We start from the raw sequence: 14082 nt of genomic DNA on the forward strand, positions 1-14082 counted from the left end.
AACTTATACTTGAGTTTTGAAAACATCTTTTTTTTACTTTAAGTAGGAGAGGTAATAGAGATGAAATATACAGTAAGGACAGTATGAATCTGTACAAGAAAAGCAAAAAGTGGTATTGGAGAATCAAAATAAGGTTTACATTTTTAGTGCTACTAAACATTTAGACAGTTTATGAAAGAATTATAGAGAGGTGTATTTACAGCACATCAAGAAAGTATTTACAACACTCCACTTTTTCCACATTTTATGTTGCCTTTTTCCAAAATGGATTGTATTCATCTTTTTACCTCATATTCTACACAATTCCCCACAATGAAAAAGTGAAAAAAGATTGTCTGAAACTTTTGCAAATAAAAATCAAATCATAAACATAATGAATCACATGTACATAAGTATTCACAGCCTTTGCTATGACACTCAAAATTGAGCTCATGTGCATCCTGTTTCCACTGATCATCCGTCAGATGTTTCTACAACTTAAATGGAGTCCACCTGTGGTAAATTCATTTGATTAAACATGATTTGGAAGAGCACACACCTGTCTATATAATGCCCCATAGTGGAAAGCACATGTCCATTGTATTGAGGCAAAGATCTGGGGAAGGTAACAGAAAAATTTCTACAGCGTTAAAGGTCCCAGTGAGCATAATGGCCTCCATCATCCGTAAGTGGAGGAAGTTTGGAACCACCAGGGGTCTTCCTATAGCTGGCCCCACGGCCAATCTGAACAATTGGGATGGAAGGGCCTTAGTCAGGGAGGTGACCAAGAACCCAATGGTCACTCTGACAGAGCTCTAGTGCTGCTCTTTGGAGACAGGAAAATCCTCCAAAAGGACATCCATTTCTGCAGCACTCCAACGATCAGGCCTGTATGGTAGAGGTGCCAGACATAAGCCTCTCCTGAGTAAAAGGCCCATGAAAGCCTGCTTGGAGTTTGCCAAGGCAATGAGAAACAAAATTCTCTGGTCTGATGAAACAAAGATTGAACTCTTGGGCCTAAATGTCAAGCATCATGTCTAAAGGAAACCAGGCACTGCTCATCACCTGATCGATACCATCCCTACCGTGAAGCATGGTGGTGGCAGCATCATACTGTTGGGGTGCTTTTCAGCTGCAGGAACTAGGAGACTATTCAGGGTCAGGGGAAAGATGAATGCAGCAATGTACAGAGGCATCCTTAATGATATTCTGCTCCAGAGCGCTCTGGGCCTCGGACTAGGGCGAAGGTTCATCTTCTAACAAAACAATACTGTCTGGGTATCTTAAGATATCAATTTAGTACCTATATCAGAAAAAACCCTAAACGATACCCAACTGTACCCAGTATGCAGTGTACTGGACTAGGCCCCAGAGAGTGCGCCAGGTGCCTGTAAATGCGCAGCTGCTGCTCCCATATCTGGCAGCTGACCCTTCTTATCCCACCTCTCTCTCACAACAAAGAAGTCCAGCTGATGCTCTGGCCATCAGTCAGCATCAGGGCCAAAGAATCAAAAGACTGACTGTTGCCGGCATGCTAAGATACTGTGAGCGCCACACTGCCTCGCACAGCCAACCCATTGCCCGATGTGGGACTAGTTTTGTGTTTCTACTAGGGCTGGGCATGTATTTTAAATGTATAATAAAAAGCAATATGGCCTGCTGAAATTTTCAAACTGCAGAAGGTGCAATATTTCCTTAATCTAAAATGTTAAATATCAGTTTTATACTTTTTATGCAGCAGAGACAGAGTACAGCCTCATAGGGAACAATTTCTATTCACTTTGGGACAGTTGAACAGTTTTGTGGGATGAGACGGAGAAAATTAGTTAGAAAAGAGCCCTGCTCTAGCTTTGAGTGAATTCAGTTGCCATTAAGTTCCTTACATTTGAATTACATTTAGGTTTTTACACATGATTAAGGCTAAAAATGTCAAAACTTGTGTTTCACTTTATTCAGAAAGGCTTATCCCATCCTTATGAGACTGCGATAATTATTGAAAAGCCTGCAAAATCCTGGTGGGACTTTTTTAAACCCTCTTTCTGCACTGTGATGATCCTCTTTATTGTTATCAGGTGGCAAGGAATATAACCAAAAGATTAATTGTGCAGGACTCAAAATCATTAATATAAGATTAACATACTTGATAAATGCATAAAGCATACTGATTCTGATGCTTGATTTCAGCACCAGCTGACATAAACATTACTGTATCAGTAGCAGGAAAACTTTGCAAAGAATTCTCTAAGAACCCAAAAACATGCACTCATTTACAGCTGCCAGGGGAGACCTGTCTCTCCACAGCCCTGAATGAAAAACTGGTTCAGTTTGTTACCTTTCGGGCTGCTACACCTCTTTTGGTGAGCGCTGATTGATTTTTCTGCTGATTTGGCCAGAGTGATTGCAGAGAGGGGGTGAGTGATGCAGTGGAGGAGTGAAGTGAGAGAGAGAGAGAGAGGGGTGATTTGGAGGAAACAGAGAGAAAGTGCTGCAGAGGGAGGGAGGTAAAGAGACGGTCATCTTTGATCGTGCTGTGCTCCTTCTTCTCTCCTTCTAATCAGCTTGGACGCCAGCCAAGGCCTCCCTGCTCAGAGATGGACTGAAGGTGTGTGTGAGAGTGTGCGTGAGAGTCAGCTTCCCACTGATGCTGTCTTCAGCTTTACTCTTTGTTTGTCTTTGAGAGAATATGCTGCACATAAACTGAGGCTGGATGTGTGTTTGATTGTGAAGCCTTCAAGTAAAACCTTGCATGTTAGCGTGTGTGTCTGTTTGTGTGTGTGTTTTGTAACAGCCATGCAGGATCTCTACGCTGCAAAGTCCTGTTCCCACACAGACTGGTACAATATGTACACAGCAGAGTGTACATGCTGATCTGTCTGTAGTTAATGCACCGAACATTGATCTGTGTGTCATCACCGACCCATGGCCTTGTATGACGTTTACACTAACTTTATGTCTAGTTTCTGTGTGTGTGGGGGGGGGTTATCATCACCTCCTACCTCCTGGAAGATACTCATGTTTATAAGAGAGGAAAAAAACAGTGAAATGAGAAAATACAAGTGTGTCCACGCAGCAGAGTGGTAATTGCCTTTCTGGTTTCACTCTTAAATATTTTCATCTAGCTCTACTTACACAAGAGCCAACTCTATTAGTCTCAAGTCATATAAAAGCTGATGTGTACAGTGGCATGTCTGTGTCAGTTCTACACATTATCACTTTGACATTGGCTTATGAAAACTATGGATCAAAGTTGTCTCATATTTATGACATTGAAAGTCAAAAATTATGAGGTTTTCAGTCATAATTATGACATCAGCAGTCAAAATTATGGGCTTAAAAGTCAGCATTATGAGATACTTATCCATGGCATTAAAAGTCATAATAATGAGATCAGTAAACAAAATTGTAAGACAAAAAGTCAGAATATTGAGATTAAAAGTCAAAATTATGAGATGGAACATTTTGAATTACATCATAATTTTGATTTGCCATCTCATGATTTTTTTTAATCATTTTTTGATGTCAAAGTTTTCGCTTTTTAACTCTGAAGTCATGAATATGACTTACTTTCTTATAACTTCAACTTATCTTTTGTTTGTTTGTTTTTTATAGTTATTAACTGTCACATAATTTGTTTTTCTGTTTGAAGTGGCAGAATTGGTTAAGTAGCTCCTGTATTCTATTCATAAAAACTCAGTGTTAATTTCATTCCAAGACTAAATTAACATGGACCTTTAAATAGTTTGCAGATTGTTGTTTTACATCATTCAAGTTTGTGTTTTTCTTTTGTTTTCATGAATTCTACTGCTGCCTTGACCTACATGTCAACACTGTGAGACTTTTTCTAATCTGTAGTCATTATCCCTCAAGGTTGCTGAAAGCCCTAAACTCAGGCTTGTTAATATTATTCCAAACCGCTGATCGAACCTTGAATATCAAATCCCTCTCGTGTGCCTTGGCTCTCTGATCTCTCACACTCTGATGCCATCTACTGTCACATCTGGAGAAGTGGAGCTCAGCTACTCACATTTTTTAATTATTTACTGGCTACAATGCCAGACAGCGTTAAAGAATCTTTTTAAGAAAAAGGCAGAAAATATTTTTTTAAGAAATGACATTTTTCCCTATTTACTGTTATCAAGTCTCAGTAGAAGACTTAATCCTAAAATATAAGGATGGTCTATTGAAGACAGATGCTCACTCCTCCCTCATAAAACCTCATTGCCATCAAATGTCATTTTTTTTAACAGATACTGTCCTCACTTAACCAAAAATCAAAACATCATTCCTTTTATCATCGTTTGCAGCCATCTGGTTCTGATTTCACTCATATTATCAAAAATCTGCATTTTCCAACTGAGCTATTTGAAGACATTACATGTAGTTTAAATTACTCTTATTTTTCAAAAATGTTGAATATTCACCAGATAAATCAATAAAAAGATCATTAGTAGCCATAAAAACAACTTCAGGTGATTCAAAATTATACCTTTTCTACAATTTCCCTGTTAAACCAGATTTTTTGAATAAGTACTTGTACTTTTTTTTTTTTTTTTTTTTTTTTTTACATCAGTAGTAGTTATATTGAGTTATTTGATTAACTGCCTGGACCTTATACAGTGGCCTCAAATGGTTGAGATCACATTATTTGCATCAGAAGTTTGTTGATATGATTAATCAGAATTGCAAACATGCATCATAATCCTGGTGTTAACATATAAAAAAGGCTTTAAATGGAGGAAACTATCCCTCTTCAGAAACGGCTCTGCTTTAGTTTTCCACTGAACATGCTGAGTGATGTGAGAACAGCCCAGTTCTGTGCAGGACCCAGGTCACCTCAGGTCACATACATTCAGACCACCGCTGTTGTGGTGACTCTGGTGCCCTCATCTGGCACACCCCACATCTCGCATGCTAATGTGCATACACCTGAGGTGGGGCAGAGCATGTGAAGGGTTTGTGGTTTTATTCTTAAACAAAGTGACAGTTCGTAATTCTTTAGTTACTTTATGGTGAAATTTTAGGAAAATAGAATTTAGAGTTACTTTTCACGTATGAAAACACTGCAAATCTAAAAGGATCATGACTGCTGCCCTAAACTGTGAATAGGAATTAGTATTTTAATCTTTGGCAGCTGTCCATGATGGTGTTAGCAGTATAATCCACTCTGAATCCTGCAGTCATACAAACATGACACAGTTAATAATGATTATGAATGTCATTTTTAAATACACATACTTATAGGATGCAGAATCAGAGCTTCTAACAAAACATTGCTGCCTAGTACATCAAAATGTGCATATATGCATGTTTTCTAACAACATACAAACTGGTACATGGTGTAAGTTAGTATAAAATGTTTTTTTTTTATCATGTAGCGCATCATTTAGTGGGTTAGATTTTAGGGGCAAGAAAGAAAATGAGACACATAATTTCTCGGAGAAGGTGCATCAGCAGCCATATTCCACAGGACAGATGTAAGAAAATTAGTAGTTCCATCCCCAAGAAGGGTTTGTAGTACAACAAGAAATTCAGTTAATCTGTCCTCAATGTTGCAGGGGCAATACCTTGAGCACAGATTAATCCGATATGCTGGGACATATTTCTGGCTCTATATATTTAAGTTCTTTTATAATTTGCAGCTCTGTAGTCCCCCAGACCCTTTTTTTGTCTTGCAAATTAGCAGATTTAAAATCTCAAAAATATGATTCTTTATTAGAATTGCTCTCATACACTGACTCTAACTTAACCCATTCCTCACACCATCTTTTTCTTTGACTACAGTCGTCCCAGCACTGTCCGCAGCACATGTAGCAGAATAGCATTCACACAGTTGTGCACTCAGCATTGGGATTTATCTTGTTGTCGTGTGAGATATTTTCTAGATATTCACTGGGTTCAGTTCAGGCCTCATTTTTGGAATCATGGTTGTCAAAAGGGGAAAATCAACAAACATTCACAGATGCATCTTTTGGGTTTTTTAATTTTTCAGAAGACAGTTGTGCAAGTAACGGTTAGCTCCATAGTTGGTACAGCCTGTAGCGTACTAAACATAAAAAAGAGAGGAAAATAAAGGAATGAAAAATCAAAAACAGCACAGAAGTGGGTAAAATCCCCTGATTTAAAGAAATATTAAATAAAACATTGTTTGATAGTAATACATAAAAGAACATACTAATACAAATGTGCATGCCTTAGGAATTTCATGTTCATCATTTATGTAGTGTGTGGTCATTTACCTTTTATTCCATTCATCTGCAGCTGCAGTGGTTCAATCACAGCTTGTGAATGCCAGTAGAGGGCACAAGCTCATGTGCACATGGGGCATTGATGTGCATTGGGTTTGAGCACTTCCATTAGATATTTAAAGCTGCAGATAAGTTGTTGGATGTCTTTTTTTCTTTTGCATAGCTTTGCTGATTGACACCTTTGAGTGAAGTCTCCTAAAACTCAGAGTGAGAGAGAGAGCCCAGCTGGGTCTCATAGCTCTGCTGTCTTCCTACTACATTGATCTTCATTTTCTTCTTCTTTTGTGTGTGCCTGCTCCTCCTTCTTTTTTAGTCTAAGGAACAAAATGGTGAATAATAAAACACCCATGAAAATTGTTGAGTGCAGTTTAGCCTAAATTCCTTTCAGAGGTCTTGTAAGTAGCTTGTAGTAAATTAGATTTTGCTGCAGCCTCTTTCCTATAATAGATGCAGGGTTGTGGTGGTAAACAGAGAAAACAGAACACTGTGCCTTTATCGTCTATGGAAAATATCTTTGAATAATGTAATTAAGAAATAAAGACTCCAGAGGGTCAAAAGTTGTGACCTGTGAACTTCTGATATGAGGATAATTAGTTTCCTCTGACTCTCAGAGCAGTCTTCTTCAGTGTGCTGAAAATATTACTAACCTGGATAAAGATATAATGAGGTCAGGACAATGCGCCAGACAGAGAAAACAAAACTAAAGTTTTCATACTGAGAAGAGTAGCTGATAAGGTGTAGAGACTTACATCCACACTCCAGTCAAAGAGGAAAATGAGTATTTTGAACATGCAAGATTTATGTTAATGCTGGTGTATACTGAAAACGTAACATGACTTCTTCTATGTTGTTAGCAGCAAAACTTGTTTTAGCACCTGAGCTAACACAATTACAGATGATAGTAAACAATGCCTAAGACTCAAATGGACACAAATGGTAGATAGAATCTGCATCTTCGTAACACAGACATTAGTTATATCACAAGCTGGCGACCTGAACCACACCTTTCATTAATCACAATCTGATAGTAATTCTACTGTCAATATCACTAAGATGCTTTTAATGAGTAAAATTGGCTATTGATAAAAAAAAAAACACAGTAGCAAATGGTTAAGCAAAGAGCACAAAAGAGATTTTTCACCTATTGAATAAATGGATCTCAATGCTCTTTTTTTTCTCTAGGTTTTGATATAAGGTCAACAGAACAAAATATCATTGCGTCACCAACAGCAGACAACGGGTTTGCTGTGACTGTTTTCAAACATTTTACATTTTACAGCCTGTCCTTAGCATCATCTCCAAACAATTCAATATTTAACAAACCCTTTACTTATGTAACTGGATGAAGATTTAGTACTACACCCAAAAACATGTCTAAAAATAGAGTAGAAAATATAAATGTAATTATATAACATCTCTAAGATCATATGATGGTGTGTATTAGTGGTTAGATTGTATTGTACAAATATTAATGTCTCCATGTGTCTGTTTCTGTCTTCTCCCTCTCCCCTCTAGCTTCCTTTTGCTTCCACTGATGTCCCGCCCACCTTGTTCTTCCCAGCCAATCACAGCGCAAAACCCCAGATGGCTGTCTATTGAAGGGGCCGCCGGTGAATGCTGAGCAGGCTGGCAAGGTCGAGGGCTGCCTCATCGTCCTGTGATTGGCTGCTGGACAGGACTGAGGCACCATGGAGCCAATGTACAACAAGCAGGATAGCAACTCATCAGAAGGAGATGAGAAAGGGTGAGACAGGCAGGGCGTGTGTTTGTGCGTGTGTAGACCAAAAATGTGATGGGTTGTGCATCTGCGTGTGTGTGTGTGCGGGTGGGTGTATGTGTGTGTGTGCATGTGTCTTTGATGTAAACATGAAAGGAAAGCTGAGATTAACTGCGGATTTGACAGGAGAAAGAATAGCTGCAGGCATAGACAGTTGGATTGATGGATGGATGATGGAGTACACATAGATGTAGAGGTGCGGCAACACAACCGCAAATCATCCAAATCCTCACAAACAGAAACGAAGCACATCGTTCATTATGCACACATTCTTTATGTAATAGAGTGAAGAAATTCATAAAAGGATGACAGACGGCTTTATTGACACGCAGAATAGAACATGGACGGATGATTAACAGGAAATAAAGAAAAGAATGTCGTCTGGCTGATCGGAGGGATGGGTAGCAGTGAAGGACACATAGTACTCTGTGTGCTTTGGAATCAGTAAAGTATATGCAGATCAATCCAACACGCTGCCTTTTCTGTGCTTGCCTGTTCCCAGTCATACACATGCACAAATGAGGCACAAGCTGCCCTTAATGTTTAGTCTTGGGCTGAAGAAAAAGTGATCACAAGATCTGAGAAAATAGGTTCCACATCGTAAAAATATATTTAATACTTATGACATTGAGCAGTAGTTTCTGAAACAACATTAGCACTCCATGGCTTAAAGGATGAAATATCAATTACAAGGTGTATTCCTAATAGGGGTAGGAGAAAAAATCGATACAGCATAGTATGGCGATATTTTGTCTGGCGATATATCATATCGTCTCGTCGATTTTTTTCAAATGAATTGCTCATATGAAAGAAGCCTATAATAATGGAAAAATAAAATCAATTGGTGGGATGATTGTTTGTCCCTGTGGAAAGACATTTGGAATGCAAGCAGGGTACAAATGAGATGACATGACACATGAGGTTTGCAAGAAGTGCTACATGAAAATAAAAAACTGCGGAAATACGACAGACATGAGGGCAAGACTAAAGCTAAATCAGCTAAACAGTTGAAAAAAAAAAGGTATAGATTGCAGTATATCACAATATATGGTATTGCGATACTCACTGCACAATGTTTAAAATCACAATAATATCGAATTGTGACCCAAGTATTGTGATAATATCGTATCGTGGGACTACTACTGATTCCCACCCCTAATTCCTAAGTGAATGATTTTACATCTATCCATCCATCCATCCATCCATTTTCTATACCACTTATCCCATTGGGGGTCACGGGGGGTGCTGGAGCCTATCCCACTTGTCATTGGGCGAGAGGCGGGTTACACCATGGACTGGTCACCAGTCAATCGCAGGGCTGACATATAGAGACAGACAACCAGGTACGCTCACACTCACACCTACGGCCAAATTAAAATCTAATTTTACATCTGTTTAAACCTAAATTATAATTGGGTTTAACTGACAAGTCTGAAGTCAAGTAAACACTTTCTGTAAACCACCTACACACGGTAATGTTGAAAGTTGGTTTACAGAATGTAGCTACAGGTAGCAGTTTTAGCACCGCAGGCCGCAATCCTCTTTGCAGGTAAACGTCCACACTCCTGTGCGGAATATTGTATCGTCCAATATTGTATAACCTGACACAGCCTCTGGACAGCTTTACCCCCATTTTCTCAATCTAAATAGTAGTAAACCCAGCTGTTCCCACGAGATGCTATCAGTGCTATCAGTCAGTGTGTCAAATCCGACCAAAGTGGCACCAAGGCAGAGGCCTAATAGACACCGTAGCACAGCAACTAGTAGAGGACAGCTGTGTTAAGGTTTAGACAAAGCATTTGACCAGAATTGCGGTCTTGAAACACTAAAAATCATATGTAATTACTTTAACTTTAAGACTGAGGTTTAAACCTTGAACATAGCTTCTATAGTGTAAACATTTAGTCAGCTGGCTGGGTAGCAAAGAGGGATTGGGTTTTTTTAGGGATGCAAAATATTGGATTTTTTTCAAAATCTGATATGCCAATATTTACAAAATAATTTTAGCTGATACCAGTATATTTAACTGATATTTATTGAATCTACTCAATAAAACTGAGGTAACAACTTGCACTCAGTTTAATTGAGTACATTTTTACCACTATTTGGTGTACATGGTACCTAAAATTAACATCTATAATATACTCAGATGAACTGAGTAAATATCTCCTTAAAACTTCCAAACAGATTTTTCGACTTATAACTTATAAAAATTAGTAATAGCATCTCCTGATGCATTTGTAAGTCATTTGCTTTACATAATAATATTGTGTGTCTTTTCCACTCATATGAGGTGCAGCCATGGTATTGTGGTAAACCTTAGTGCCTCATTGTGAGATAAAGACAGATATGGGAACTCTGAACTAAGAGAGGCTCCTAAATTGAGTTTAGCATACCTGTCATGTGGAAGCCACACCCATTTCACAGGCAGAAGGCCACTAACTGAGTAGGTAGCTTCACTCATAGTGTGCCTAAGACTGAAGCAAGGCTAACACCAGGAACATGCGCAAAAGAATCTGAAGTGATTACTGAAAAACAGACATTAGAACACATTTAAACAGTTTATTTAAACTTTTTTTTTATTTTATGTTTTTTGTGAGAAATAACAAGACAGACGAGTGGTATTGGAGTGGTACATGAGGGACAGTGAGAGATGAAGAGGGAGAGGAAAAGAAAATAACATATATATATAAAAATGTATATCTATTAATATGTATTCATAATATTAGAATATGATAATAAAAAATGTATATATAATGATAAAAACAAATAATAATAATGATAATACAAAAATAAAAATTAATTATACGAGGAACACATTGTTAAGACAGGAATACAGACTACTGGAGGCCTATAGCAAAGGTTTTTAGAAGGAGAACTGTTGTGACATTAGAGTGTTATGGTCAGTATGGGTAGTTATATGCAGAGAAAAATAATCACGGTAATAATAGTAATAATTATAAATACAATTAATAATAAAATTAAATACAAAAAAATATTTTAAAAGACAAAAAACTAACTTTAGAACAAAACTACGATACCCAAGGACATGCTGGGAAATATTTGCCAAACTTTTTTATCCAGTGCAGTTTTGTTCAGTTAAAAACGATATAGATTAAATGTACCCACAATATAAAGCTTTATACTTGGTTAGTTTCTTTGAGAAGAGTTAAAATTATTTGATTTGATATTTGTTACCCACAAAAATTTAAAGTTTGAGGATTTAAAAACATATCAAATTTGAGTTCTTAAAACACGTTAGAGTGTTACGAATGTTGATGAATAAAGAAAAACATTTTAGCTGACGTAGATGTTTCGGTCCAGCCTAAGACTCATTGAACTTATTTGTTCGTACGGCATATTACAGCTGACATTGGCAAATTTTTGTAACTGAAAATATCAGATGTAAATGCCGATACTGATAAATCACTTTTTAAGTTAATGTGTGGCAGTACCGATATCATGCTGATAATATTGTGCACCTTTACTTGGTTTGTGAAATGTTTATTTACATCAGTAGCCTCTCGTAGCTGAATTCAGAATTGCTTTTGGATTATTGCCAGAAACATTTTAAGCTAACAGAAACTAATGGAGTGAATTTGGAAAGTCATTGAGAAAACTTCCTTAAAAAAAGCAGAGAGAAATTGTTGGCACATAACACAAAAAAAGAAAAGGAAAAAGAAAAAGTCTTGTCATGAAATACTGCTTGTGAACTTTTTCTATAATTCAGCATCAGGTAAAATAAAAACGAACAAGTCAAACTTGTAAAAACTGAACACTACTAAACCATTTAGAATTTTTAGTTTTATCCTACCATGCTGTTAAGCTTGCATTTCTATGTCTACAGTGCAGGGATTCAGCTGATTTTATGTGTGTGGACAGGATTTTCAAAACTGATTTTTCAAATCATCTGCTTTGGCCAGACCGTTGAAAATGACCCTCGCGGAATAAGATCATCGACTGACATTCAAATTAATTTTACTAAAAGAAAAGCAGTTTTTATCAGGTATGCACACAATTAGCTGGCTAAATGGTTAAAGTTGGATGACTTTGTAGTCGGCACTAGTTGGCTAAGAGTTCACTATAGAGATACCTCTGCCCCACTTTTATTATGTTTCTCAAAGTAATTCATGCTGTACAATCACTAAAAAAAATCAACAACACACTAAATATTTCTTAAGAATGAATCAGATTTCTGGAACTTTCTAAGCTACTGTAGGTATCTAAGGGGTTTCAAGAAAACAGTAAGTAGATGCTCAATATTTGTATCCTCCTACAACACATTGCCTTACTTTATTTATAGGTAAATAGAGCAGAAGAAATACCAGATTCTCACATTTTTAAGGAAATTGTAGAAGATCATTTAAGATATATTTTAAGATAACTTTAGACATTTAAGTAATTTTCATAGGTCTTTCAGGCCAACACATTTTAACACAAAAAAATGTCATTTTAATTTTAACATACCGAATATTACCATCACAGACACAAACACAAGGCACAAGGCAAGTCACTGAAAATGATAATGCTGATTTAGTGGATACATACTGTTTTTTTAATAAGCTATTCACAAAACAGTAGCAGTAGTGCTTACTATTCATCACTAATGACTACAACTTCAAATGAAATCCTGGTGCTATTATAACCAACCATTTTTGAAGTCTTGTTAGATTTTAATAATAGGATTGTGCAAAAGAAATTGGTTGGTAAGTATGTGCAGCACACTACAATACCAGCAGACTTTATGTTTTATTAGTTGAAGGTGAGTCATGATGGGTACCTTTCTGATGATCTTTCCAACTTTAATTTGGCTTAGACACATGTTGATGAAGTACATGCGTCTATATTCCTTTTATTAGTGTGCTTAATTTGTTTTTCTTCCACATGAGTATTAAAGTTCATGATAGGAAAATTTAAACTCTGGTGACCTTTTGACCTCTGAGCTTGCACTACCATCAAGCCAAACTTTTAGTTCTAATAAAAGGTCCTCCCCATGGCTTTCCTTGTGTAGGTGTATGGGATGTAACCTGCTCAGTGTTAAAGAAGCATCTACCTGGGGAGGTAATTAAACTTTGGCAGAGAAATCTCTGGTATGGGATTGTTGCCAGCAGCTTGTGTACGTCCTCATGTGGGTAGAGAAGTTCTTATTAGTGAATTTGGATGCGTAGGTGTGCATGTGTGCAGCCATTTGCCAGCAGAGACATTCATGTGTGTACACATGCAACATAGAACAGTGTGAGTGTGTCTGTGTGTGGATTAGTGGGGCGGAGAGAGCTGGATTAGGAGCATGGAGGGCAGCTGGAGCCACAGAAAGCAAAGGACAGCTCAGGACATGGCAATATGTGACAACAACAGGATTGTTGCTTTGTGTTTGTGCGCATGTGCGTGTTTGTGTCTAACTGTGTCATTGAGCATACACGTGTTCGTGTGAGCATTGCCTCATGCCCTGAACCCGCCCCTTTTTAAAGTCTGAGTCATGAAGCAGTCACACAAAAACACACACTCTTACATGGGCACACATAGATGTCTGTGTATAACTTCACCTACCCTCGAGTAAAGGATGCCAAAATAGAATTTGGTGTGTGAGTGTTTTATGTAGGTGTCTATGTTTTTATTATCTGCAGTGAGCATCCTCTGAGTATTTAAGGAGATGATTTGCTTTCACCATTGTACCTCGATTGACATAAAACAGAGGGAATGTAACCGTAGTTGTTAATCATCTACATAAAATTTAAATCCCTTAAAAGCCCCAAGAGTCCACTTAGCACACTATTATCACATTTTTTCTGTCTGTATTTATGCTTTATTTGAATTTATCTTACATCATTGATTAATGTAACATGATGTCATATGCATAACATTGGACATTCATGGAGTGCTTCCTGGTATTTTTCATTTGGAAAAAGATTTATAAGGTTGGACTTGATTAGTCTGAGCTCTAGACCTTATAGTAACTTTGACATACATAGGGAATTAGCCACAAACATGTACAAGCTGAGGTCGATTTAATCAGATGATTCAAAGCCGCCTAGTATAATTACCGTGATGTCATATGAGTTTCACAACAGGATGTGATGATCA

The 14082-nt window shown here is 37.4% G+C and overlaps 1 protein-coding gene across 2 annotated transcripts in view; it reads left to right on the forward strand.

Annotated features, from left to right (window-relative positions):
- Nucleotides 1-14082, forward strand: part of LOC121529427 (thyroid hormone receptor alpha) — a 148317-nt gene that overhangs the window by 96324 nt on the left and 37911 nt on the right. For both annotated transcript variants that reach the window (XM_041817265.1, XM_041817266.1), the window contains exon 4: nt 7740-7968. In XM_041817265.1, coding sequence (XP_041673199.1) covers nt 7913-7968 — 56 coding nt within the window. In that variant the 5' untranslated portion in view covers nt 7740-7912. The remainder of the gene's footprint in view (nt 1-7739; nt 7969-14082) is intronic.

The sequence above is a fragment of the Cheilinus undulatus genome, linkage group 21, assembly GCF_018320785.1.
Source record: "Cheilinus undulatus linkage group 21, ASM1832078v1, whole genome shotgun sequence".
NCBI lineage: Eukaryota > Metazoa > Chordata > Actinopteri > Labriformes > Labridae > Cheilinus > Cheilinus undulatus.